Source organism: Limanda limanda, chromosome 11, assembly GCF_963576545.1.
Source record: "Limanda limanda chromosome 11, fLimLim1.1, whole genome shotgun sequence".
Classification (NCBI taxonomy): domain Eukaryota; kingdom Metazoa; phylum Chordata; class Actinopteri; order Pleuronectiformes; family Pleuronectidae; genus Limanda; species Limanda limanda.
In genome coordinates this window covers 2,252,335-2,278,487 of record NC_083646.1, presented here as the reverse complement: position 1 = coordinate 2,278,487, position 26,153 = coordinate 2,252,335, and the positions used below count along the sequence as shown (strand labels likewise).

The following is a 26,153-nucleotide window of genomic DNA, read 5'->3' as shown; positions in this document are numbered from 1 at the left end:
AAGTGTTATATAATTAATATAATTATTATGAACATATTCTAAGCAGCTGCAGGTTGATCACTCATATTTGGGCTCTGAACTCCATCTTTAATATTTCTGCTAAAACCCAATAAGTGAATGTTCTCAGTGTAAATCAAACTGATGCAAGGAAACAGCGCCACACAGTGGAGACCTGTGATTACTGCGACCCCATGGATCGAGCTGCATGTGATAAGCTCATTCACTTCTAGTCAGATATCAATAAAAACACAACTCACACAGAGTACTCCTCACTTGAATTTATTCATACTATATCATTTTTATATTCTATGTTCATCAGATATTTATATATAGATATTTATATAGATATTTACATGTGGCAGTGTTGCCAGTAGAAGAAACAGATATTTCAACAAAATGGATGACAACAAAAATAACAAAAAAACAAGTGTCAAATTCAGTGCTATGCTGAAAGCACACAAAGTCTGATCCCGAAATAAAATGAAAAAACACTTAAATGTCGACACGGAACTCGACACGATGCTGAGTCACACCATCTGCTGGGTTGTGTTACTTGGGTTTTTCTGCGCCAGGAGTTTGTGCAAATCATCGACTCCCCCAGATCATCACCAAGCGTGAACACAACAGACAACACTATACACACAATGAAACAAAGAACTGATGCTTTCTGAGACCGGGTGGGGGGGGGGGGTTAAGTACAGCCATGCATTAGCAGCGGTCGTCACACATTCTGCGATATATCGTCCGGGAGCTTTTTGCTTTTCCTGCCGGACCAAACACACATGCACGTGTACGGGTTCAGTTCCTCACATTCACCCGCTCATCAGAGAATACACTTTGGAATTAAATGGCTTTTTGAGGAAACGTAAACTCTAACAAACGCTCATATGGACTAATCAGCTTCTAGTCTATCTTTTGTTAAAGCCAGTGAAGTTCTCTCTCTTCTGTCACTTGAAGGTAGAGACTAAGCTCCTCGGACACACGTGCACTTGCGTGTGCAGCGAGCGCGAGCGAGCTCCGATGAATACAGTACGTCTTGTTTAAACTCTTCTCTCTTCAGACCCTACGTGGTCGACTTAACAAAAATAGAATATAAAATAATTTTTCAATGCATTCTAGAAACAAACTGGGTTTGTCGAGTACAGAGGGCAGCCGGTGGGGGGGGGGGGTGGAGAGAGAGGCAGGTCCTGGTGGAGGTGGAGGTGTGTGGAGGAGGTGGAGGAGGAGGTGTGCGTCTCCTCCCGGAAGAGTTCACGGGTTCACGGGTGCACCTTGAAGGAGAGCAGCTCCTCTGAGTGCACGTTGTTGAGTGAACGCAGCTCGGGAAGCTTGAGCAGCAGTTTGGTGAACGTGGTCGACGCCTCCTCGCCGCGGTTCTGGATCACCAGGTTCCGAAGAGCCCGGATCAGCTTGTCCTGCAGGAGCTCCAGCGCGTTCACGTCCTGGATCCCTGAGCGGTCTGACCGGGACAGAACACAAACTCGTTAAAGCTACGGATCATTTTAACCGTAACTCATGAATTGATTGAATCTGATTCATCATATTAATCTGAATGTGATGAGTGAAGCGTTCTCACCGGCGGAGACCAGCACCACGGCGGTGAAGAGACTCATTTCGTCGGCGTCGAGCCGCAGCGCCGCCAGCTTCTCGCTGAACTCGCACATGGAGTTGAGCAGCTCGCCGGCGCCCAGCGAGCGCAGCGTGTCCAGGCTGTAGCGCTTCCCGCTCAGGAAGGTCACGGTCCGCTCGACCACGTTGAACAGGGAGGCGAATCGGACCATCAGCACCTGAGAGTCCAGGAGGAGGAGGAGGGAGGAGGAGGGGCTTTAGGTTTGTGGTTGGATTTGTGCAGGTGGTTAAAAAACAAGTAACATCTTTCATGTTTGACGTCTTAACCCCTTATTGCCTGAATTAATTTCCAATATATAAAAAAAATATTATTTGTGTGTTTGCCTGTCATACAGATGCTAAATTAAGTGGAGATTGTTGATTTCAATGTAGCATATACAATAGATATAAAATTGAGGTATGAGTCAAATTAGCGACATTAGGCATAATGGGGCATAACCGTTATTTAACAAATTTTCCAGTCTCTGGTTTGTAGATTATTATATTGATGCTGCTTATGCTTGAAATTGAATAAAAACATATGTTTCTGTACAATCATTGCTGTTCCATCATCACAGTATTTCAAATACAGCTTAATATCTCAAAATAACTTTGCTGCACAGTACCAAGGGGCTAGTATGTATTTTCCACTCCGACCACTAGATGGAAGCAGAGTACTTCCAATACCTTCATGGTATGTGTAGTATTTGCACCATCAGGCATTAGTGGGATAAAAAGACCGGAATGGGGTTTGAGGCAAATTCGAAGATGAGACTAAAGCCACTTTTGTTTTAGAAAAGGTTTTAATCCATCTGTATTTTAATTTGAAAATAAGTCACACTGATGTTTTGATGCAGAATGTTCTGTGCGAATTAAAAACCAGCGTGTTTGACAACATGAGGTGTTTCTGTCTCCGCCTCTTTGACCATTTACCTCGAAGGTTCCCGCCTTCAGCAGGCTGACCTGGTCGCGCTCGGGAAGGTCACGGAAGTCTGGGATCTTCTTGGCGAAGTCGACCACGTCCCGCACGGCCGGGGTGAAGCTCAGGGAGAACTCCTCCCACACCTCCTGGCTGGGCTTGTGGGGGTCCACGTAGGGGGAGGAGTTCATGGGACAGACCTGGAGAGGACCACGGGAGCAGATGGTGAGTTCAGGGACCTTCAGCTTTCACAGGTGATGATTCTAAAAGTGTGAATCCTGAGTCACTCACCAGATGTGCTGTGTTGTTCACGCAGCTGCTTGGAAACTCCAGCCGACTCTGCCTGTCTTCTGAGCGTTGGCAGCTAGGGGCGCTGCTGAGCTGCTGCTGCTGGTAACCTCCCCTCTCGTCCCTGAAAGCAGCGTTGGTGACGTGTTGGCTGTTACTGTAAGAGCCGTGCTGGAAACCTCCCACCGCTGCGCTGTTGTTGTTCCACGTGTTCCAGTTCTCCTGCTGCCCCCCCTCGCACCTGGTCTCCAGGGCAACGGTTCCCGCCGAGGCCGACCCCTGACCTTGTCTCTGCGACCTCTGCTGGCTGAACTCTAAGGCGTGTTGGTGCGGCCGGCTCGTCGTGAGCGCCGACTCGTCCTCGCCGCTGTCCGATGAGCAGGAGGAGGCGGAGCTGGAGTTGGTGTCCATGGAAACCACGGACTCCGAGTCCTGCGGGCACTGCGGCGACGAGGGGTTGGAGCAGGACGTGGAGTCGGAAGCAGAAGGGGAGGAAGAGGAGGAGGAGGAAGAGGAGACCGGGGAGCTGGCGTGGCCCGTGGCGGCCTCCATGGGCAGGGGGGGGCTCTGGTGGCCGTGCAGCATGCTGTGCAGCTGGCTGTTGTTACTCATCATGTTGTTCATGGCGTTCTGCATCTCCAGCAGCATCCTCTGCTTCTCCCGCTTCGGGATGCGGCCAAATCTCACGGCTGGAGAATGACACCACGGAGAAAAGAGACTCGTGAGCAAATCGGCTGGAGGTGAAGTTTGCTTTTATATTTAACTTAATAAGAAATAAAATACACAAAGTCGTCTGTGAAAGCGAACGCTCACCATCTCTGGACATGCCGACCGACAGACACTTCTTGAAGCGGCACTGCTGGCAGCGGTTCCTGTTGATCCTCATGATGGTGCAGTTCTCCATCTTCAGACACTTCTTGTACTGGATGTTCTGCTGGATGCTCCTCCTGAAGAAACCCTGAGGAACCACACGAGCAGCACATGAGCTCCAAGCCTCACAGGGAGAGAACACTGGAACACTTACTTCACATCATATGTGTTCATATAAACCATATTGATATTATATATCATTTTATACAATAATATTGTCTTTTGCACACTCTGTCTACATATTCTTACACTCATAGTATATTATATTATCTATTGTACAGTCAAATACTTATATTTATACCTCTACTATATATCATATCATATTATATCATACTCTCTGTATATTCTTTGTATATATAAGTCTATATACACATATTTATACATGTGTACATGTTATTATTATATTTACTATTATTATTACATATACTGTTGCTGCCATTAATACTATATACTGCTATTATATTGGTATAATTACTATCATATATAAATATATATTGTGTTATATTATAAACTATATATACTGAACTATTTTTATATACTGTGTAACAATAATATTACCATCATATCATCAGTACTATTACCATCATCTTGCCACTGCACCTTATCTACCTATTTATCTTGTGTTTCTGTTTTTATTCTTTCTACCTCAATATGTTTTATTTTATTCTATTGTATTTTATTTTATTGTATTCAAATACTGGCTGCTATGACGACTTAATTTCCCTTCGGGGATGAATAAAGTATCTATCTATCTATCTATCTATCTATCTATCTATCTATCTATCTATCTATCTATCTATCTATCTATCTATCTATCTATCTATCTATCTATCTATCTATCTATCTATCTATCTATGTATCCATCTATCTATCTATCTATCTATCTATCTATCTATCTATCTATCTATCTATCTATCTATCTATGTATCTATCTATCTATCTATGTATCCATCTATCCATCTATCTATCTATCTATCTATCTATCTATCTATCTATCTATCTATCTATCTATCTATCTATCTATCTATCTATCTATCTATCTATGTATCTATCTATCTATCTATCTATCTATCTATCTATCTATCTATCTATCTATCTATCTATCTATCTATCTATCTATCTATCTATCTATCTATCTATGTATCTATCTATCTATCTATCTATGTATCCATCTATCCATCTATCTATCTATCTATCTATCTATCTATCTACCTATCTATCTATCTATCTATCTATCTATCTATCTATCTATCTATCTATCTATCTATCTATCTATCTATCTATCTATCTATCTATCTATCTATCTATCTATCTATCTATGTATCCATCTATCTATCTATCTATCTATCTCTCTCTCTCTCTATCTATCTATCTACACATTCAACCTGCAGAGACGCAGACGCTTCACTCGGGGGGGGAACGTGTCTCACCTTGCAGCCCTCACAGGCGTGCACGCCGTAGTGGAATCCCGACGCCACGTCGCCGCACACTTTGCACAGCAGCACCATGCCGTTGATTTCTGCAGAGACCAGAGAGCAGTGAGTCCCGTGCACCAGGTCACAGATACATGCTCCTCACTGGTGTAGTTGTTTCAGTAGATTCACTTACTGGTGATGCTGCTCTTGGCCGCCGTGGAGGAGCGCCCGGCCTTCTCCGTGCCGTGGCCGCGCAGGTGGCCGCCCTTGGCCGGCGGAGCGATGTCCACGACCATGCCCACGGCCCGGCTGGGCAGCGAGGGGCGGGCCGGAGGCGGAGACGTGGACATGTAGCCGCGGCTCGGGCTGGTGCTCAGAAAGGACTCCGGGCTGGAGGCGGAGCCAGAGGAAATGTAGGCAATCACGCCCCCTGTGGAGAGGAGAGAGATGACGTGTTAAAGTGGATGAATTACTAGAAAGAGTTTCCTCATCGTGGCTACTTGCTCAGTGTTTGCAGCACAAGTTGTATATAATAGTGATATTATGGATATGTAGCCTCGGCCTGCGGCTGGCGTTCTGGTGTGAAAACGATTCCGAAAGCGTTGAAACAAGCTCACGTTGCAAAATGTGCTGTCGAGACACGACTTCCTGCTTTCGAGTAAACCAGTTTCTAAGAAACGTCAGACGCACAACAACAATGGAATAAAGAGTTTCTGTGAATCGGTGACGTGCAGGAATTAAACGGTGAATGAAAAGCAGCTTTGTTTGCCAGATAAAGAAGAAACTCCGACACACCCAGACGGAACAGGAGCAGGTTTCCTGGTCGGCTCAGTCTCTCTGACCTGCTTCCTTCACCACCTCCACTCCTCACTGGTTGAATAACAAGGTTACATAACTGGGTCTCTGTGTTATGGGAGACGGGGTCACTGAAGCACCAGGGCGCCGCAGCAGGAAAACATCCAGAGTCGGGTTATGTCACGACGTGTTCGGCCAGAAAAACACAAGTCGTGACCTTTTTATCTCAAGAATGTGGAATTTAAAGTTTTGGTAACGAGCCTGGAGCCGAGTTACGAGTCTGAGGGAATGTTTGAGATCTGTTCTTTTAAAACTTGGTCGTAAGAGTTCACTGGGTGGATTTAATAAACACGAGTCATTTATAACTTTGAATATATATATGATTTACAGCAGTTTATACGAGAAGGCATCAAGTATCGTGCTGCTGCAGCTTCTCCAGGTTGAATATCCTCATGTTTGGGTCATTTGAACATTTTAAAAACCAACCGAATAAAAGATTACTCGACAATGTTGATAATACATTTTATTAGTTTCAGCCTTTTAAATGTCAGTCCAATGATTTAATGAAGATAAAAATCAATCATCTGTGTTTTTAGCTAGCTTTTAATTGGAATATTTGTATGTATATGTATATTTTCTGTATATTCTTTGTATATATAAGTCTATAAACACATATTTATACATGTGTACATGTTATTATTATTATTATATTTACTATTATTATTATATATACTGTTGCTGCTGCCATTATTACTATATACTGCTATTATATTGGTATAAATACTATCCTATATAAACATATATTATGTTATATTATATACTATATATACTGTACTATTTTTATATACAGTCTAACAATAACATTACCATCATATCATCAGTACTATTACCATCATCTTGCCACTGCACCTTATCTACCTATTTATCTTGTGTTTCTGTTTTTATTCTTTCTACCTCAATATTTTTTATTTTATTCTATTGTATTGTATTCTATTGTATCCAAATATACCGGCTGCTATGACGACTTAATTTCCCTTCGGGGATGAATAAAGTAATCTATCTATCTATCTATCTATCTATCTATCTATCTATCTATCTATCTATCTATCTATCTATCTATCTATCTATCTATCTATCTATCTATCTATCTATCTATCTATCTATCTATCTATCTATCTATCTATCTATCTATCTATCTATCTATCTATCTATCTCTTCATGTTTGGATCATTTGAACATTTTAAAAACCAACCGAATAAAAGATTACTCAAGAATGTTGATTTTTTTAGTTTCAGCCTTTTTAATGTTCTGTCCAAGGATTAAAATGAAGATAAAAATCAATCATCTGTGTTTTTAGTTTAGTTTTTAATTGGAATATTTGTGTAATAGAGTTAAAGGTCTTGCGTGTTTTTCTCGGAGCAGACGATTACCTAACCAACCATGACTGTTCTCTTTCACCACCCACACGTGGACCTGTCATGTACTTCTGTGAAAGCACAGGAGGAGGAGGAGTGGGGGGGTGGATGGAGGAGGAGGAGAAGAACAGATCTAGGTCACCTCTCTCTCTTTCTCTCTCTCTCCCTCTCTCACGTGTCCCCTGCAGTCCTGCCTCGCCGCATACCGCACACACCGCATTATACAAGGCGACGCGTCACAGGCTGCCAGCGGACCAATGGGAGCCCGGCCTCTGCAGGAACGTGTGAACGGTACGGAACGCCCCTCGGCCAATCACAGGAGTGTTCCAGGAACGCGTGTACACAAAGGGCACATGGCCAGGCTGCGTGTGCATGTGAGAGGCGAGAGGAACACACTGTTGTTGTGTCGACGCGTCGGTACCGCGCCCGCGACGCGTCGGTACCGCGCCCGCGTCGCGTCAGCACCGTAATAACAGTGTAATAACAATGTAATAATTATTGTTATTATAATCAAGCGACTGATGTATGTACACCTATAGGATATAAATAACTCGGAGTGATCCTCATGACCCATGAATGTTTTTATGTGATCAGGAAGCAGAATAACTGGTTCTGGATCAGCTCGGAAAATATGTGGTCGTTCATTCAGAAAAACACACAAATATGATTTTAAAACATTATGCACCTTATTTCATCATTATTGTTATTATAAAGGATCCAGTGTCTTTAACATTTACAGCTATAAGACATTAATAACTCGGAGTGAACATCCTGACCCATGAATGTTTTTATATGATCAGGAAGCAGAATAACTGGTTCTGGATCAGCTTTCAGTTATAAAAATACAATAAACTAAACAATAAAACACGTTTATCACTAAAAAGACATAAATGTGTTAAAGTGGAAATCCTGACCCAGGATGTTGGGTTTAATGTATAAATGCCGGAGCTCCAGGTTTTGAATGAAGACATGTCCACCATGCAAACAGAACCGGGACACCAGTGGACCCTGCTGGTTCCTGTACTGGTTCCTGTACTGGTTCCTGAACTGGTTCCTGTACTGGTCCCTGCACTGGTTCCTGTACTGGACTGGTTCCTGCTCTTGTTCCTGTACTGGTTCCTGGACTGGTTCCTGTACTGGTCCCTGCACTGGTTCCTGTACTGGTTCCTGTACTGGTCCCTGCACTGGTTCCTGCACTGGTTCCTGTACTGGTTCCTGTACTGGTCCCTGCACTGGTTCCTGCACTGGTTCCTGTACTGTTTCCTGCACTGGTTCCTTTACTGGTCCCTGCACTGGTTCCTGTACTGGTTCCTGCACTGGTTCCTGTACTGGTTCCAGCACAGACCTTTAAATAACACGTCCTCTTACCAGGCTTCGCTGTCCCGACGTCCGAAGGCATCTCCGACGGACGGGTTGGTTCCTGCTGGTCTCTGGACTGGGTCACTGGTTCCTCTGGTTCCTCTGGTTCCACTGGTTCCACTGGTGAGGATGAGGAGGATGAGGAGCAGAGGAGGAGCAGGAGGTGCAGGAGCAGGAGTGTGAAGAAGAGGAGCTACTGGTCCAGATGTGAGAGTCTCTGCAGCTGCTCGTCATCCAGCAGCGTTTTACCTTCTGAGAGAACAGGACGTGCAAGAGGAACTCCCCCTCCCAGTGTGTGTCTGTCTGTGTGTGTCCGTCTCCGTGTGTGTGCCCGTCTCTGTGTGTGTGTGTGTTGCTCTGAGGCGAGAGAACTGAATGTTCTCAGTAGTGGGACTCGCCCATGTGACCCACTTGTCGGCCCCGCCCCCTCCCCGGCCACTTTAACCCAGTGACACAGTTTCAGAGCCGCGGGTGGGCGGGGCCAGGCGGCCTGACGCGTAACAGAGGGGGCGGGAACCGAGCAGGTCACGTTGCATCGCACAACGTGAAAGCAAGCACACACACACACATGCACAGACACACACAGACACACACACATTTTGCTGGTGGAACATGGAGTCATTCAGGTTTTACTCTACTCGCTTTGTTTCATGTGTACATTATACTTCACACCAAATACTACATATACTTTATACTGCAGTGATGACACAAACAACAAAACAACAACAGGGCTACAAAACCAACAGCCTCACCCCCCCCACTCCCTCCCTCAAACAAATCAAATCATTAAAGTGCACATCTCACATAGCAAAGAATTTAAAGGTCCAGTGTGTAATATTTATAGAAATTGAATATAAAATAATTCTACGTCTGTTTCGAGGGCGTTTCATCTAAATTGTACGAATGATTGTTTTCTTCACCTTAAATGACCCCTTGTATTTAAGTACTTTGTGTACTTTTTATTTAAATCTATATTTAAAATCTATATATTTGCAGCAGAAGCAGATCCTCTCTATGGACGCCGCCATGTTTTTTACACTTTGTCCAAACTGGACAAAGTAAATCTTTTGAGTTTTTATGACAACTGAAGGTTACCACAGTTTCCATTACATGTTGGGAAGGGGAGGGAAGGGGGAGGTGAGGGGTGTCCAGCTGCAATGTGACTTGTCACCACTAGATGTCACTGAATCCAACACACTCACAGTGGATCCCACTTTGAGTGAAAGATAAATCAGAATCAAGTTGTTTATCTATTTCATAAAATACAAAATGTGTATCAGTGTGTTTGCATGTGTACATACATGTGTTTAAGCACATTTGTGTGTATAAATACATGTGTGCATATACACATGTATGTGTGTAAAGTACATGTGAATAGATGCACGTGTTGTGTTTACTATAAACACAACGAGGTGAACTGACTCAAAACAACACATTAGATTCAGAGATTTAGTTTGAACTTTACAACTCTACACTTCCTGTGAACTGGTTTTCTATCACACATTTTTCACACACTGCTGACACAGACACACACAGTTCTCAGGGACAGTCTGGGGACAGGGACTGAACCACAGATCTTCTGGTTAGTGGACGACCTTCTTTACCTCGACCTACAGCCCACAACGACCCCCCTGTGTCAGTAGTGTGTTAATACATCTGTCAAACAAGAAGAAAATGAAATAGTGATACGAGTTTTTAAAACCCTGTTACCAGGGCATGTGTGAAAAGCATCACAAACTAACGGTCACTTGCATGAGTTGATTTGGGCCGGTTAATACACAATACCGATGACATATTGTGTTATCTTTGGCTGCAGACACAATGTTTAGTTTTCCATCAGACTCTGGAGCTGACTTCATCGGCTGTTTGGATTCGTACATGATGTTCATCTCGGCTCTTGACGACGCCTACATGGAAACACACGACTTCCAGAGGAGATGCTGACAATAATCTGCCAAATCACACAAGTCCTCTTTCTACAAGTCTGAGAGAAGTGAAATTTCATATTGTCATTTTCTCAAGAATCATGGAAATACCCTTAAAACCCTCCACATGATCAAATAGTGCATATATGTGTAGGTGAAAAGACACAAAAGTGAAGTTGTTAAGGGGGAAAACAAACCTGGATTGAATTTTAACTAAAATGTAAACATACTTACTTGACATATTGTTCAATACTGTAATATGATGGACTAACTAGCTGCCCCAAATCTATTTTACATATTCTAAAGGAAACATGAAACATTACATATCAGTGTAATCTTTATTTTCTGACATAAAGTGATTAAAACATCCGACTGAGGAGACTTTTCCCTGTTTGGACCGGTTTGGACCTGTGGTCTTATCCAACTACTTAACAACTTACCTTCCTTCCAACTCTGACCTATTTAAAGGAGAAGTTGCAGATCATATCGCATGAGGGGAGAACACGATGTTCTTGGCACTCGTTCCAGCTCGATGTAAGTTAGAGATACTTGGGACGCTCCCGGGCGATGACAGGTGGGGTTGGTCTGTGGCTCCGTGTCATGTGTTTGACACCTTTTACACATTTGACAGGAATAAAACAAATAAATACAACTTTTTCAGAAACCGAGAGGCAGTTCAGTGTCTTCAGAAGATGAACACGCAACAAGTTAAGAGTTGATCAAAAAGACAAAGGAACACAAGGTCGTAAAAGATGCAAAGTTTCATATTTATTTGCAAAACCTACGACTCACTGACAGAATCAAACTGTTTCATTCTCGGGTTTGAAGCTTTTTTTTCTCACGGCCTCTTTTGTTTCTTGTCAGTTTCCTCTTCAGGAGGTGAAATTCAGACGATATCATGTCGACGGGTTTTTCCCTCCCTCTCTCTAAATGTCTCTCTGCTCCTCACGTTGCTTCATCCGTTCCAACAAACCAAACCAACCAGCACATCCACAGCTATTCCACGGTTAGACAATCAAATTAAAACGTGACACCTCTGCAACATGAGACACGTGTCGGATCACGTGTTCCCGATATTATGACACAGGAAAAATGGTTGTGCAAGTGAATTGAGATTTTTTTTTAAAGAGCAAAGAACTTGACGTCACAGTTCAATAGTTGAAGAGGACACAGAATAACAAAACAAACAGCATTCGTTGAATTATTAGTGAATGTGCAGAAACAACAGGTGGGAAGTGGTCCCAGTTTGGACCAGAACCAGTTCCAGGGTCAGAGTAGGAACTGGATTCGCTCTAAGGAAACTGGAAACCTGCGCCGAGGCCAAACATTCGTGTTAATTGGAATCAAGTCGTGTCAAAGAAAGTGAAAAGGAATTCCCTCGATCAGTCGTCGGGCTCGTGTCTCATCGCTCCACCGACAGATTACCAGAGCCTGACGTCCTCGACCTCTGATCTTGGCGACTCCCTACAGAGGTCACACATGTTTACTCCTCCCTCTCTCTGTCGCTGTCTCATAAACCTCACTGATTATACAACAGAGCTGTGATTTGAATGTGAATGATTCACGTCGAAACCTGCTGACCTAAAAAGAAAAATCTGATGAGTCAAGCTGCTGCACGTGTACGACACCAGCTGGGGTTTGATTAGCGGAGATTAGTGAAATCTTAAAGCTGCCGTTTCCTTAAAGCTCGTTCCTTTATGAGGTCGATCGATTTGAAGGGAGATAAGAGCAGTAAGAAAAGAGCCATAAATAGTGTGTTCTGTTAACATCTACCCAGAGTGAGAGTGTGTTTGTTTCCCAGACTCAGCCGGGCGGCCGGAGTTCAGGCCTCTGAGGAATCGTTGAGTTTTGGCAGAACAAAAGATCATCGGGACCACGTCAGCCGTGATCTCACAAGTATTTAAAGAGCTGAACTCTGAAACACAGACTTCATGTTTCTGATCCCAGAGGATGAAAACTACAATCACTCGATATCACTAGATTTAGACAAACTCCCTGCACGGGACTCAACCTGTTTATTATTTTCAGACGATTCATGTTGTTTCTTCCACCAAAGGGATCATGTCTTCAGCCTGTCTGGGGTTCTGCTGGTTGGTTTGTTTATCAGCAGGAAACTGTTTTATCATCGTGTCTCATTATCTGTTCACAGCTTCCACTTATGAGTTGAACATTAACACACACCTATAATCACAAAACTGCAAACTAGACTGAATAGAAATGTTCAATATGTGGATTAAAGTGTCATCGGATGATTAAATATACTCATAATCAACAACATATCAAAAACATTAGAATAGTCATCAATAAGAACCGGGTCCCATGTTCCCAGCATGACATTTAGTGGTTATAGAGAATATGACCACATAGCGTTTACATTTAGAATCCACTCTTTAATTAACAATGTAAAAACAAAAAAAGAAACGGACGAGACTTCCTTTCCATTGTGTTCCTTTATTACCATATTTGCGGAGATAACTTAATCAGGAAGCAAAAAATATACCAGACAATAAAGTACTAAAAATCTGAGATAGAAATAACCCCCCCAGCACAGACCACCCCCTCCTCCTCCTCCTCCTCCTCCTCCTCTGTGGGTTTATGTGGCGTATCGCTTTGTCCACTGTTTGGCTGTTCGGTCATGTTCCGCTCTGTTAGTCGTGTACTGGGTGGCGATGCTTCCCACCAGGGGATCAGCTGAATGGAGAAAGAATTCAATAAAATCATTTAATTTTTCCACAATGTTTAAATTAGAACAAAGACAAATGAACAATAGGTCGAATACATGAAGTCTCGTGAATTTACACTTTCCTCATCTGACATTTTTAGTTTTGTTGTGGAATTCTGTTGAATCTGGTTCTTTTTAACTGAAACGTTTCTCTTTTATAGACACGCAATTACTTAATAATATTTAATTTATAAAGCATCTTTCAAATCAGCTGTTACATAGTGCTTCACAAAGAACGTTAAAGAAAGAAAAATTATTTTATGTGCACAAGATGGGCCGAGGATATTTTAGCACCGTTACAGTTTCAGTTTGTCTTTTAAGGACGGAGATGTTTATATTATCAAATAAAATTATTCGTACATGAGCAGAATCAGAAAGATAATCACTGAGACGTCCGAACAAATCAGCAGCAAAGTTCTACGTTTAGTTTTTGACCCTAAATGGCTCAAGAGATGCAGAAACTCCCCCGTGGGTTTCAGAACATTTATAAACTACAACAGGACGTCGTCCAGATGACGTTGGATTTCCTGTCTAGGATTTCACAGCGATTAAAATATAGCAGCATAAACCTCTTCTATAAAATCCTGGACATGCTGTTTCCGTGCCATTTATAGAGAAAGATGATTCATATCAAATCCCTGGAACTGAAACTGAGTCTGAACATTTAAATTCATGTATATTTATATTTCAGGCTGAGAAAAGGTGAGTTTAGAAGAGAGACAACTAAACACTCTGCTTTCCTGAGTCTGAATTCTTGTAGAACACAAACTCTGTGTGGTAACTTAAATATTAAACCTAGAACGATCAACAACTGAAGAGTCTCACTACCACTGCCGTGTCTGTCTTTGCATTGTGGCCTCACCTGGGTCACTTGCTCTTTTCTGCAGCGAAAGTGTGGTTTTATTATTTATAAGTTGAAGCCCTAAACTGTGAGAGCGCTCCTCGGCCTTGGGAAACAATGAGAGCTGGAAGTGCTCGTGGCTTTTTAATACATCGTTTAACAGTGTAGAACTGAATTTGACTGCTTGTCCACTTGAGGACTTGAGTATGAAAACAAATTTAAAGCACATGCAGAAGTCTCATATTTCCACTTGTATACGTGGATGAGGATCTCACCTGGGTTACAGTCTGTGAGCAGGGAGCAGATGGACAGCAGCACCTTGGAGATGGTGAGGGCCGGGCTCCAGTTGTCCTTCAGGATGTCCAGACAGATCACCCCCTGGCTGTTGATGTTGCAGTGATAGATCCTGGTGCGAAATGTCACCTGCAACAACGAGAAGCGCGTGTGAATCTCACGTGTACAGATGAGGCTCAAATTAACCTTTGTAGATGTTAAAGAAGACTTTTTAATGTTTAATATTCAAGTTTGTGTTGCATTAGTAATTATGGGTAGACTCCTAAACCTTGTACAACTTTGTTATCTTCAGTATTAAACCTGACGTCAATGATTTATTTCCCTTTGTCGTCTGCAGGAGGAAAACAAGCCCTCTGGTGGCTGAACAGAGGAACTTCAGCATGCCAGGAAACCCCATCTTGTCAAAGTAATTTTCTTTCAGGCTTCTCATTGAGACTTTGAAATAAAAAAATCACGTAATGCAGTAAACGCACGGATGCAAACGGTGACAATGAAATTATTTGGAACGAACAAGTGGCCGGAAAACCTGCGTATGAGCATTTTCTAAATCTCTTCTCTGCTCCTTTCACTTCATAAGGTTATTTCCTGCTGTGGTTTCCACCATAAACCAAACTTTTCCATTCACACAAACACAAGAGCAGATATGAAACATGTTCAAGAGCAGAGAGTTTGTCTCAAAAACAAAACAAAACAGCAGAAAGAAAAGCCAAAATACAATGAATGTTACTTATATTTTCCAGGTTGTTGAATATGTTTTACATTATTACATTTGTGTTGTGATTCCAGTGGATAAACAGATGTTTTTACCATCAGGGTTTTATTGCCACTGTCTGGTGTTATTTAAACAGCCCAGATCTAATACTGCTCAGCCAATTATATCCCAGGCATATTGGTATCGTTAATCAGGTTGACTGGGATGGGAACTTTTATTTGACAGAATACAAAATGCAGGAGATGTGATTTTTACTCATATTTTCAATCATTCAAGTTCTATTTGGTTGCATTTGAGTTTCTTTTATTGATATTTAAACTGTTATAACATTCCTTTGTCATTAAGGTTTGATTGGGACATCGTACGAATCCCTGAAGTGTTTTATTTATTACGTTTCTGAGTCAGAAACTCTTACTCGTGAATCTGCCACTGGACCGGACACACACTGCATTTTGATTTGTTTGTGTGGTTTAAAAAGGCTTTAAGACGTGTGGTATCAGCGTCTGTACCTTGGGGGGTTTGAAGGGGTAGTCGGGTGTGAAGGCGATGTCCAGGAAGAAGACGCCTCCCTCGTACACGGAGCCCGGTGGTCCCAGGATGGTCGACCTCCACTCATAGATGTTGTCTCCTTTGGGGCCAGCACTGCAGAGAGTGAAACACAAACACTCAACCACTGGGCGATTGTGAACATCTACACAGGATCATTATTGTTCCCTGAGGCTGAATCCACAACCTACACAAGATCTGAAAATTTAGATTTGATAGATTGTGTGTTTGTTGTCGTCTCTGCCACAAAAAAAACAGAAACGCAAAAGCAGCCTCATCATTTTCAGGGGAAAAGACAAGAGGAGAAAAAGACGACACCTAAACAATGAGGAAGTGTGACAATATGTTAATATAGATAATGAGCAGCTGTTTCTTTACATAAATACAACTGAATCTACATCAATGTTCAAATCAATGCAGTGATCACAACAGTACAACAGTCCTCATGTGCATAATGGAGTGTTTGTGTGTCTATGTGTGTGTTTCTTTCTTCAGCAGCAGTTAAACTTAAAAGTCTATAAATACAACTTCCGTTCATCATCAGCCCGACGTGTCACTTCAGGGAAATACCAGTAAAAGTAACACTTCATTCAGCAGCAGCAGGAGGAGGAGAAGCCGTTAGAACCATTTCCAACAAGACGTGTTGCAAGAAATACGGTCATGACCTCCTCCGCTCTATTCCCAGGTCCTGGTGTTCAAGGATAAACACGTTATCAATATAGAACTTTTAGAAATAACTGGTTTACTAAGTGCTTCAGACGTAAAAAACTGAAAATAAATTGTGCAATTTAATTAGGGTTGTGGACAAAACATCCAATTGAAAGCACTTTTATAAAAGGGAAGTTATTCCACAGTTGTAGACAGTAGAAGTCTTTTCTCCAGTCTTGCCCCCGGGTGCAGAGAACAACAGCTCTCACAGATCAAAGTGTAGAAGCAGGAGAACAAGGGATGAGGAGGTGAGGTCCAGATTTAAGGAATAAAATGTTTAAATTGATTCTTAAAACCACGAGTAGCTAGTGCAACGAGGTGAGAATGAACGTGATGTGCTCACACTCGTAAGAACCCTTAATGATTGATTTCTGGAGGAGCTTTACAGAAAGTAAGGTGCAGCTGATTATAAATAACACTTCATCAAATTTTATCCAATTAGACATTTGTCTGGGTTTATTCCTGAGTTATGATCAAAAACATTCATATCAGAGAGACCTCTGACCTGAACACCCCTAAAATTTAATTTCAAGATCCAAGGGAATGTTGTGGCTGGATTTGAATTTTAAAAAATATATAATTTCGATATAAAATAAATAAACGAGTGAATTTCCGCTGACTGAATTTTGGCAGCCGGATCCGCTTCAGTTTATTTTCCTTCTGAATGTGAGGCGGTGAAAGTTGATTTCCCCTCGTGCATCATTCAGAAGATTCTCCAGTTCAAAGCGAATCCCCAGCGATGAGTCTGTGTGTCATGATCTGTAATCTGTATTGATTTTCCCTCAAAGCTGCCCGGCCTTCCCCCCCCCTCACATGCAGTACATGTGGTCTAGAGACCCTCGGGGGGTCATCATGAGTACAAGATATAATAGTATTGATCCAAAACTCTTGGGGGGGGGGGGGGGGGGTTGCTCACTGCTGTGCATTTCTGATCCACGTTAACACAGATCTCTGGCAGCGTTTCGGTTCCATGAAATCCATCCTGAGAACTCAGCTTGGCTTAATCAACCGAGTGATGAAAGATACGAGTGGAAACGTGACAGATGAGAACTTTCACTTTATATGCATTTACCATCAGACATTAAAGGATAAAGGAATCATTTCACTTTGATATCACGGGGGATGAATGTTGTTTGATGTGCATCAGCGAGATGAAAAGTTCTCCTGAGGTTTAAACAGTTCCCGGCGCAGACGGACATTATTATGTTTTTAACAGTGAAGCAGCTGTAATGTTGAACTTTGAGAGTTTTGAGGGTAAGCACTTTCATAACTCAGTGTAGTTCAGAAAGCTTACACGAATGTTTAATTAAACCAGATGGATTAATTTCATATAAAACTTAGTGAATTGGTTGATTAATTATCTGTCAAGGAGGTGGTAGCAGTTACAGGGACTTTCTATGATTCAAGCCATGAGGCACAAATCACTTTATCTCCATCACTCAGAATTCTGAATTTAAAATGTCTTATGTATTCAGAGACATTTCATTGTTTTGCTAGTTATGCAAGAACTGTGCACTGGTGTGTTGAATAGATTTTGAAAGATACTCAAATCTATTGTTGTCTGAGCAATGACCTTTTAAAAAACATGGTTTAAAATACCTCCTGAAACCCACATTTTAACAACTTGTGGTAAACTTAAGAGTCTGTCAGTTCCAGGTGCTTCCCTGAATCAAACTAACAACTTGATTTCATAACAACTTTCGAATGTGGGCTGGTTTGCCTGTGGGGCGCTAGGTGAACTAAATGAAATTCAACAGCTTTTGCCTGGTGATTATTTCCTCTGTTCTTTTTGTATACATGAGATGAAATGTAGAGAAAAAGCAGCAAACAACCGAGATTCAAAGCAGGAACGGTTTGGTTCTAAGGCTGCGACTGTGAGTAAACACCACTTTCTTTGTCTTTCAGCAGAAAATATCCAGACGCTGTTCACTTGTGTAGCTGCTCTGTGGCCTGAGGTTGCTTGTTTGATCTACTGAGACCTGATGAGAGAGAGACTCCTTTTTCTGTGGGAGGTCAGAGGTCAGACTCTGCTGCAGAACAGACGCCTGAAGCAGAAAGGGCTTCAGTGATTTCCCCACTGGCCACTGCAGGAAGGAGCTTTGAGTCCAGACCATCCACTTTTAAAAAGGAAAGTCGTGCACACAACACTAATGTGCAGCTGCAGAAAAGGTCAATCCCACTTAATACTGAACTCTGTGTGTTAAACACCATATGAATACAGGGCAGCAGATATTTAATTATCTGATTAGGTTCCCAATTACTTGATTTTGTCGATAGAAACTAGTGAAAACTTCCCAATACAATTTCCCTGGCATCCAGATTGTTTCTTGTTATGTCCTGAACATCAGAATATTTAGAAATAAAAGCATAATCCTAAACATGTCCTTATTGTTTAAAAAAAAATGCTATAATTGTTTTTATTGTACATGATAATTCACTTGCACTGAGTTGAATAGAAGAGGACATATTCTAGTCCCGTCAATAAAAAGCCGACAGTACACAAGTGTTTGAATTGCAAATCAAACCGGGACCAGTCCACCAAAATTTATTTTTGTTTTTGTCAAGACAAAATTGTAACTGCACTATTTATACTTCATATTGGAGGAGTGCTTAATATAATTTCAGTGCATGAATATCGGCGCCTAAAATTACTGTTACACGGCTCATATTAAAGTGGTGGATGTTACGAGTTAATTTTAGTTTATCACAGAAACGGACACTAATGACATGATAGTTTTCCACAAGAGAGCGATTAGAATCTTACAGTGGAAAAATGTCCTGTTCCCATGACAATATTGGCGAGTTTAGAAGTTCCTAATTTATTAAAAAGGAAATGCTGCTTGTCAGTAAATATGATTACAAGCGAAAAATAGTCTAGTATCCAGGATATCAGCACCTGAGATAAGGTTTTATAGAAACTGGAACCAGGAGAAGATTAGTGTGACCAGGGTTTTGCCGAGTTCACCGCTGAACAAACACAGACTGGAAGCAGAGAGAGGAACTCACCTGCAGTTGGGGGGCGGGTCCAGTGTAATGTCAGCCAGCTCTTTCTGAATCCTGCAGAGAAACACAAATCAGAATCAGGCTCTGGAGAATCACAATAATGAAACTTCAGGGAGTTACCGAGAGAAAATGATTAACAACTTGAATCACTTTGGTTTGTGAGCGTGTTTTCATCTCTGCCACCGTCTAAACCACGATTGTGAGACTGACTCACTGAAGAACCAGGATGGTGAGAAGTGATCTCTTTGTTTTTTCCAGAAGAGAGAAAAGGGGGGAAGCCTGGTGTCATTTACTGCAAACTCAGCACATCTTGTGACTAAGTACGTTATGATCCATTTACGCTGCTTTCTACGAGCGAGTGGACACGTGGTCGTCGTCTGGACTGATGTGTCCCTGTGTGACTCCTGAAGGATGATGCAAGGGGGAGGAGCTGGAACTATTACTGTAACTTACTATTCAATTTACTAATAGTAAATTACTACTAAATTTTCCAGCTGCAACTTGCTTTATATTATTGTTAAAAGTTGTTTCTTGTCATGTGCCGTTCTTCCCCAAGAGAAATGCCAGCTTATCACCAGACAGAAACGCATTTCACTTTTTACTACACTTTTTATATAATGTATCTTTTATATAGATATTTTTATGTCTAAATAAATGTTACTTTGTATAAGGAAAAGTGAGTAAAAAAGAAGTAAATAGTGAGTAAATATTTATTGTTTTTTTTCTTATGTGTGTTGTATTTATTGTGCTTTTATGTTTCTATGTTCATTGTATGCACCAATAACCAGCGCAAATTCCAGGTGGGTATAAACCTACTTGGCAATAAATACCTTCTGATTCTGATGAGAACAATATCCGGGGAGTGATCGTGAGCTACATTAGAACAATAACTGATTTATCAACCTTTGCACAATCTGCTGGTTTTGGTGCTTTGTACCTTTTGGCGCTGGTGGAAAGCAGCTTGGAGGTCTTGTTCATGCTGGCTTTGCTCTCCCGTTTCTTCTTACAAGGCGTGTCCCTCTGTCTGGTTTGGCTGGAGGAAGGTGGTGATGAGGAAGAGCTGGTGCTGGCACGGGAATCCTCATCCGACATACCGGTTTGGATTGAAGAAGAGCCGGAACCTGTGTGGGAGAAACCAACCGGGGGAAGAAATCAGGTAACTGCGTCAGAGTACAGTGGAAGAGGAGGAGACGCTAACCTGTCCTCCGAGTGGCAGAGAGCTGGTTTCACTAACTCCTCTCCCTCTGTCAGACCCACCATCACAGAACTGCACTAAACCTGTCTCCTTGCTCTGTGTACCTGTACAACACTCCGCTCCATATACACTGACTTCACATCATATGTGATATGTGTTAATATAAACCATATTGATATTATATATCATTTTATACAATAATATTGTCTTTTGCACACTCTGTCTACATATTCTTACACTCATAGTATATTATATTATCTATTGTATAGTCAAATACTTATATTTATACCTCTACTACATATCATATTATATCATACTCTCTGTATATTCTTTGTATATATAAGTCTATACACATATTTATACATGTGTACATGGTATTATTATTATATTTACTATAATTATTATATATACTGTTGCTGCCTTTATTACTATATACTGCTATTATATTGGTATAATTACTATCATATATAAATATATATTATGTTATATTATATACTATATATACTGTACTATTTTTATATACTGTCTAACAATAACATTACCATCATATCATCAGTACTATTACCATCATCTTGCCACTGCACCTTATCTACCTATTTATTTTGTGTTTCTGTTTTTATTCTTTCTACCTCAATATTTTTAATTTTATTCTATTGTATTCAAATATACCGGCTGCTACGACGACTTAATTTCCCTTCGGGGATGAATAAAGTAATCTATCTATCTATCTATCTATCTATCTATCTATCTATCTATCTATCTATCTATCTATCTATCTATCTATCTATCTATCTATCTATCTATCTATCCATCCATCTATCTATCTATCTATCATCTATCTATCCATCTATCTATCTACCTATTCAGTCAAATGTTCCTTGAAACATTAATTCACTCTGACTCTTTCTTTCAGGATGTAAAAACTAAAAATAGCATCAAACATTCATTTTGTCGTGTACAATTCAGAGCATCCTACTGGCGAACCCCCCCCCCCCTCTGTACGCAGTCTTTCTATTCTTGATGTAGGAATTTACACCCACTCTTCCCACAGATCACTTTAAATTCCGAGATACTCTGGATGTCTCGGAATGCACGACAGTCGGGGGTTTGTTTTCACATTGTTAGTACAGAGATTGCCAGAATGACCATCTAATACGTGGGGGTTCAATGGGGGGGGGGGGAATCTCTCTCTCACGCACATTTATTTTTGAGTTTCATTCAATCAAACACTCGAAAGATCACAGACTAAAGATTAATGACAGGACAGCGAAACTGCAGCATCAGCATCTAACCCTCAGTGTAGGTCATTAACCCCGCCTCCTCCATGTCCGTGGATGGGACACAGAGCAAATTACAAAAGTCAACCTACACGTCATACAAGTTTTTCGTAGTTTTGTTCACGTTTTTCCTGGTAAATTTGGTTTTAATTTGTTATTTGGTCTGGTAAAGGTCATGATTGAGAGCCGAGACTGACTTGTGATTGGTCTAGAGCAAAACTCAATAACACAGCTGCAAAACCACGATGACTAAATCTGATTTGACGTTTTGATATAATCAGACGATCCTTCTGCAGCTTGTTCGGCTCGCGCTCGATAATCAACGACTTAATTTCGGGCGAATTATTGTTCGACACTGTAAAAGCGAGCAGAAAAAAATACTAAACCTCAATAAATTCATGTTGTTGTTGTTAAGTAACTCTAGGCTGCTTCTTCCCTAATGGGTGATTATTATCTATCAAACTTTGGTCAGTAAACAGGAAGTAAAGTTCATTCTGTGAGGTATTTAAAGTTTAAAGGGATAGTTCACCCAAAAACTGAAATTCTCGAAAGCCGCTTCAGTTACTTGATGTTTTAAATCTGGACATTCGCTGTTATCCTCGAGTTCACGCGTGGACCACAGACGATAATTAGGCTAATAACACGATGTAGAAGACGCCGTTTGGAATCGGATTCGAACGTTGGGGCTGGCGGACGCTTCGATGACATCACAGGTGCAGAATTAAGGCATTTTTAATGTTTATTTTCTGTTGTTTTTTAACGTTTGAATCATTGGTCTCCATTGACTTCAGTTGTTATGGATTCGGTTCCAACGCCGTTTCAACCCCTTTAACTCCAGAAGTGTTTAGTGGACTCAAACACCCCCCCCCCCCCCCCCTATCCATAATAGTGATGAGGGAATAATAAGTGAATTATCATATTTTGGGTCTTTTTAACGTGTATCATGATTTAAAGTGAATTTAAAGGTCTCATTGTGAAACCAGCCTCACACATCTTCCCTTTAACTCGAGCACATGAACCCTGGATGTGTTGCTGTTTGACATATTTACACTTTAAGTCTTAATTGACATGTAACGTGTTAAATTAATCCCCTGGTTAACTGTATATGAGTGGGGGGGAGTGGGGGGGGGGGGGGCGCGCTAACAAAGCTGTTGTAGCTAACGTTTGCGTGACGGTGAACGAGCCTTTAGCTCCACAGCTAGCTAACAGCTCGGGCTAAAGCTAATCAAGATAATGTTATTATTATTAAATACTAATAAACATAAGGGGTCAGTTTGATCTTCATCGTGGCGGAGGAGCCCCTGGTACACGATGCTACCCCCCCCCCCCCCCCTCTCCACACACACACACACACAGGGGCCCGACGACTTCAGGGGGGTGGCTACTTCCTGGAGCAGCGCAGCCAGGGGATCCTGCTTCGCTAAGCATCCCCATCAAGAGGGGCCGACGCCGGGGAGACACCGAGCCCGGCCCCCGGTCCTCCTGGTTCCGGGACCCGGTGCTGGTGGTGGTGTGAGTTTAAAAAGACATAAGAGACATGTTTAATGTGCGGGAGACAGGGAGACATTAAACCCGTTTCTCACACTCACACACACAGACACACACACACACACACAGACACAGACACACACAGAACGCTCGGCTCCAGCACATAGCCGGAGCCCGTTTTCCGAGCCACCAGCTCCAGTGTTTGTTTGTTTCGTCTTTTTTTCTTAAAACAACCCACGAACGAACCGAGGAGTTCGGCCGGAGACAAGCACCGAACCCCCGGGGAGGGACCGCTCGTCCTCCGCTACCCGACCCCCAGAGAACCACCACCGTATCCCCGGCTGTCTGGTGCAACTTACCCCGTCTATTGTGTCTGGAGCTCCGCCACCGTCTCGCTGCCTGTCGCCCTCTGCGGAGCGGAAGTAGCCTCCCGCGGCTGCAGCGACCCAGCAAGCCCCGGTCCCAGCCCCGGTCCCCGGCTGGAGATGATCACCTGCTCCGGGGTTAACATGTCCAATAACGTGCTTTATGATTTTTAATATTTTAATAACATGACATTACATTTAAAGGTTCTGTAGGTGAGGAGGAGTCGCAGCACATGTTTGCATCAGGAGTTGACTTATTGGACATTTGCTCTAATATTGAATCTGTATAAAGTGAAATAATGAATAACAGGAACATTTTCTTTATTATTATTTGATTCTTCTATGTAATCAGCATCATCTCTTTAATAGTTATGAGTTGATTTGAACTTATGAAGCATCTCTCACTAGTTTCTGTTTAGATTTACAGTCATACAATAAATACTAAGCACATCAATACACAATTTAAGTTGCAGTTCTACACAACACCAATTACAACAGTAGAAAGCTGCTAAAATTAATAGTAATTTAACGATATATAACATTATAAAACCACATGATATATTAAGGCACTTACTTCATCAACCTTTTTTTACTTTCACTTCATTTTTCTGATGCTAGGTTTGTATTCATACATTTAAGTTTCATCAACAGTTGGTTGTTGATCAACTCCTTCGCTGAGGGAAAGCGTGATTGTGTTGTTTACCATATTCAGAAGATTGAATTTAAACTTCAGCAATGACTCAGCTGCTGCATCATTGGCCAACGATGGAAACTGAAAAACCACCTGAACTGACCACAGGCTCGTGGTGACATGTCAGAATTACTCATAACCAACCAGCTGTCATCGTTGCACCAGATACATGAAAAATAAGAATATTGTATGTATCAGATAAGAGCTTGTTGATGTGGGTAGTTTATCCATCTGTTAAATTAAAGGACGTCACTCTGGCTGCATTTCAACACAAGCGTATCTGGACTGCATCTGATTTAATGAGTGGTAAATAAGAAATGAAGAGATTTGCGAGGTGGAATCGTTGACTCGAAGTGATTAAATGAGGCATGAAGAACATTATGCACAGTTACCTGCGAGTGGATACACGAGCTGAGGAGGTTAACAGGGTAATCTTGTTAGACTGAACACCGCTGTGTCAATATTTTGACAGAAGCATGCTCTCAACTCTTGCTTTTATTCATTTCCCATCGTGTCTCTTTACATTTTAAAGACAGAAGAAACCTTTCAACACGTCACCGGAGCTGTAGAATGATTACACCCACAAAGCCATGATTCACCGTGGCATTACAATGATGAAATCTATATCCCTTTAATCTCTGGCATAAAGGCCAGGCCCATTAAGGAGTCAAAGCAGGGCAGCTTGATGTACAGTAGATTTAAGTCTTGTTTATTGAGACACACTGTATAACTGCAGCACGTCAACCTAATCCCTCCATCGGATCTTTGCCAAGTTTACTGTGCATCCGCTGTTATTATCCCAGCATCCATCACCGCAGGTGTGGAGGCTGCAGCCAGTTTGGCAGACGTCCTGCTGCTGGCTCTGCCGCCGGCTAATGGACGGATTATTATTTATGCACATCACCGGCCAATCAGAAAAGGCTCTAAAGCCTCATTTATAATATAATATGTCAGAGAAAGATCAGTGAAATCCATCTCAATACATCCTGCTTTGTTTTCTACACATTTTTACTTTCCCCTTTTTCTTATCCTTTAAAAAACTTATTTTTTAAGCCTTGTTCTCATTCAAACACTTTTACCCTTATATTATTTATTACGAGAGAGAACAAGATAAAACAAAATTTTCACTGATTTTAGCAAATTGTATATTAAAAGATCAATTCTAAAACCATTACACTGAATTACACGCACACATATCTTGTCTTTTTCAATCTTGTTTTTCTTTAAAGAGTCCTTCAAAGCACACGAGACGATTTGCACAAAGTGGAATAAATCTAATATTGAAGGTGAGAATACTCCTGCTTTCCCAGCTGAGTCCTTAATGATCATTCTTCGCTTCATTTATCACAGTTACAACAAAGCAGCGAAAATAACTGCTCGCCGTTCCCTGAAGGAACCGGCACTCTGCGTGTTCTCCCAAAGACATTTATTACTTCCTCAGTTGGATATGATTTATTCAGAACAAAGGGCAGAGGCAGAACATGTTCAAATTTAGTCTGAAATGTCAGAATTATTTTTTACGAAGTGTATGAAAATCTCTAGGTATGTTTGCGTATGTACAAGCGGTATGTTCATGTATGTTTAATGCATCGAGCCCCTTCGCTGCAGCTCTTATCTCATAACGCAAGATTCTTGTCTTTGTGTTTATCTGATGTTGCTTCTCGGTAAATATTTAACAAGAACAAGAGTCTGGCTTTTTTTTCTGAACCAAAAACTC

The 26,153-nt window shown here is 41.6% G+C and overlaps 2 protein-coding genes across 2 annotated transcripts; both read right to left on the bottom strand.

The window, feature by feature from the left end:
• Positions 1-498: 498 nt before the first annotated feature.
• nr1d2a (nuclear receptor subfamily 1, group D, member 2a) lies at positions 499-9,020 on the bottom strand. Its single transcript, XM_061080455.1, has 8 exons — positions 8,679-9,020; positions 5,294-5,530; positions 5,116-5,204; positions 3,629-3,773; positions 2,819-3,504; positions 2,542-2,727; positions 1,577-1,787; positions 499-1,459 (listed from the first exon to the last, which is right to left on the bottom strand). Exons 1-8 carry the CDS (start codon positions 8,707-8,709, stop codon positions 1,260-1,262), a joined length of 1,785 nt encoding a protein of 594 aa, XP_060936438.1. The 5' UTR covers positions 8,710-9,020; the 3' UTR covers positions 499-1,259.
• Positions 9,021-13,164: 4,144 nt separating this feature from the next.
• LOC133013506 (ubiquitin-conjugating enzyme E2 E1) lies at positions 13,165-23,827 on the bottom strand. Its single transcript, XM_061080462.1, has 6 exons — positions 23,740-23,827; positions 20,358-20,541; positions 19,424-19,474; positions 15,673-15,805; positions 14,433-14,580; positions 13,165-13,285 (listed from the first exon to the last, which is right to left on the bottom strand). Exons 2-6 carry the CDS (start codon positions 20,510-20,512, stop codon positions 13,188-13,190), a joined length of 585 nt encoding a protein of 194 aa, XP_060936445.1. The 5' UTR covers positions 20,513-20,541; positions 23,740-23,827; the 3' UTR covers positions 13,165-13,187.
• Between the last annotated feature and the right edge of the window lie 2,326 nt (positions 23,828-26,153).

Coding starts and splice junctions, on each gene's coding strand:
- nr1d2a (XM_061080455.1), bottom strand. CDS start 8,709: ATGCCTTCGGACGTCGGGACAGCGAAGCCTG. Junction 3,774..5,115: donor ACGCCTGTGAGGGCTGCAAG/GTGAGACACGTT, acceptor GTGGTTCCTCAG/GGTTTCTTCAGGAGGAGCAT. Junction 2,728..2,818: donor TGAACAACACAGCACATCTG/GTGAGTGACTCA, acceptor GGTCCTCTCCAG/GTCTGTCCCATGAACTCCTC.
- LOC133013506 (XM_061080462.1), bottom strand. CDS start 20,512: ATGTCGGATGAGGATTCCCGTGCCAGCACCAGCTCTTCCTCATCACCA. Junction 19,475..20,357: donor CTTTCCACCAGCGCCAAAAG/GTACAAAGCACC, acceptor GTTTCTCTGCAG/GATTCAGAAAGAGCTGGCTG. Junction 15,806..19,423: donor GACCCGCCCCCCAACTGCAG/GTGAGTTCCTCT, acceptor CACTCTCTGCAG/TGCTGGCCCCAAAGGAGACA.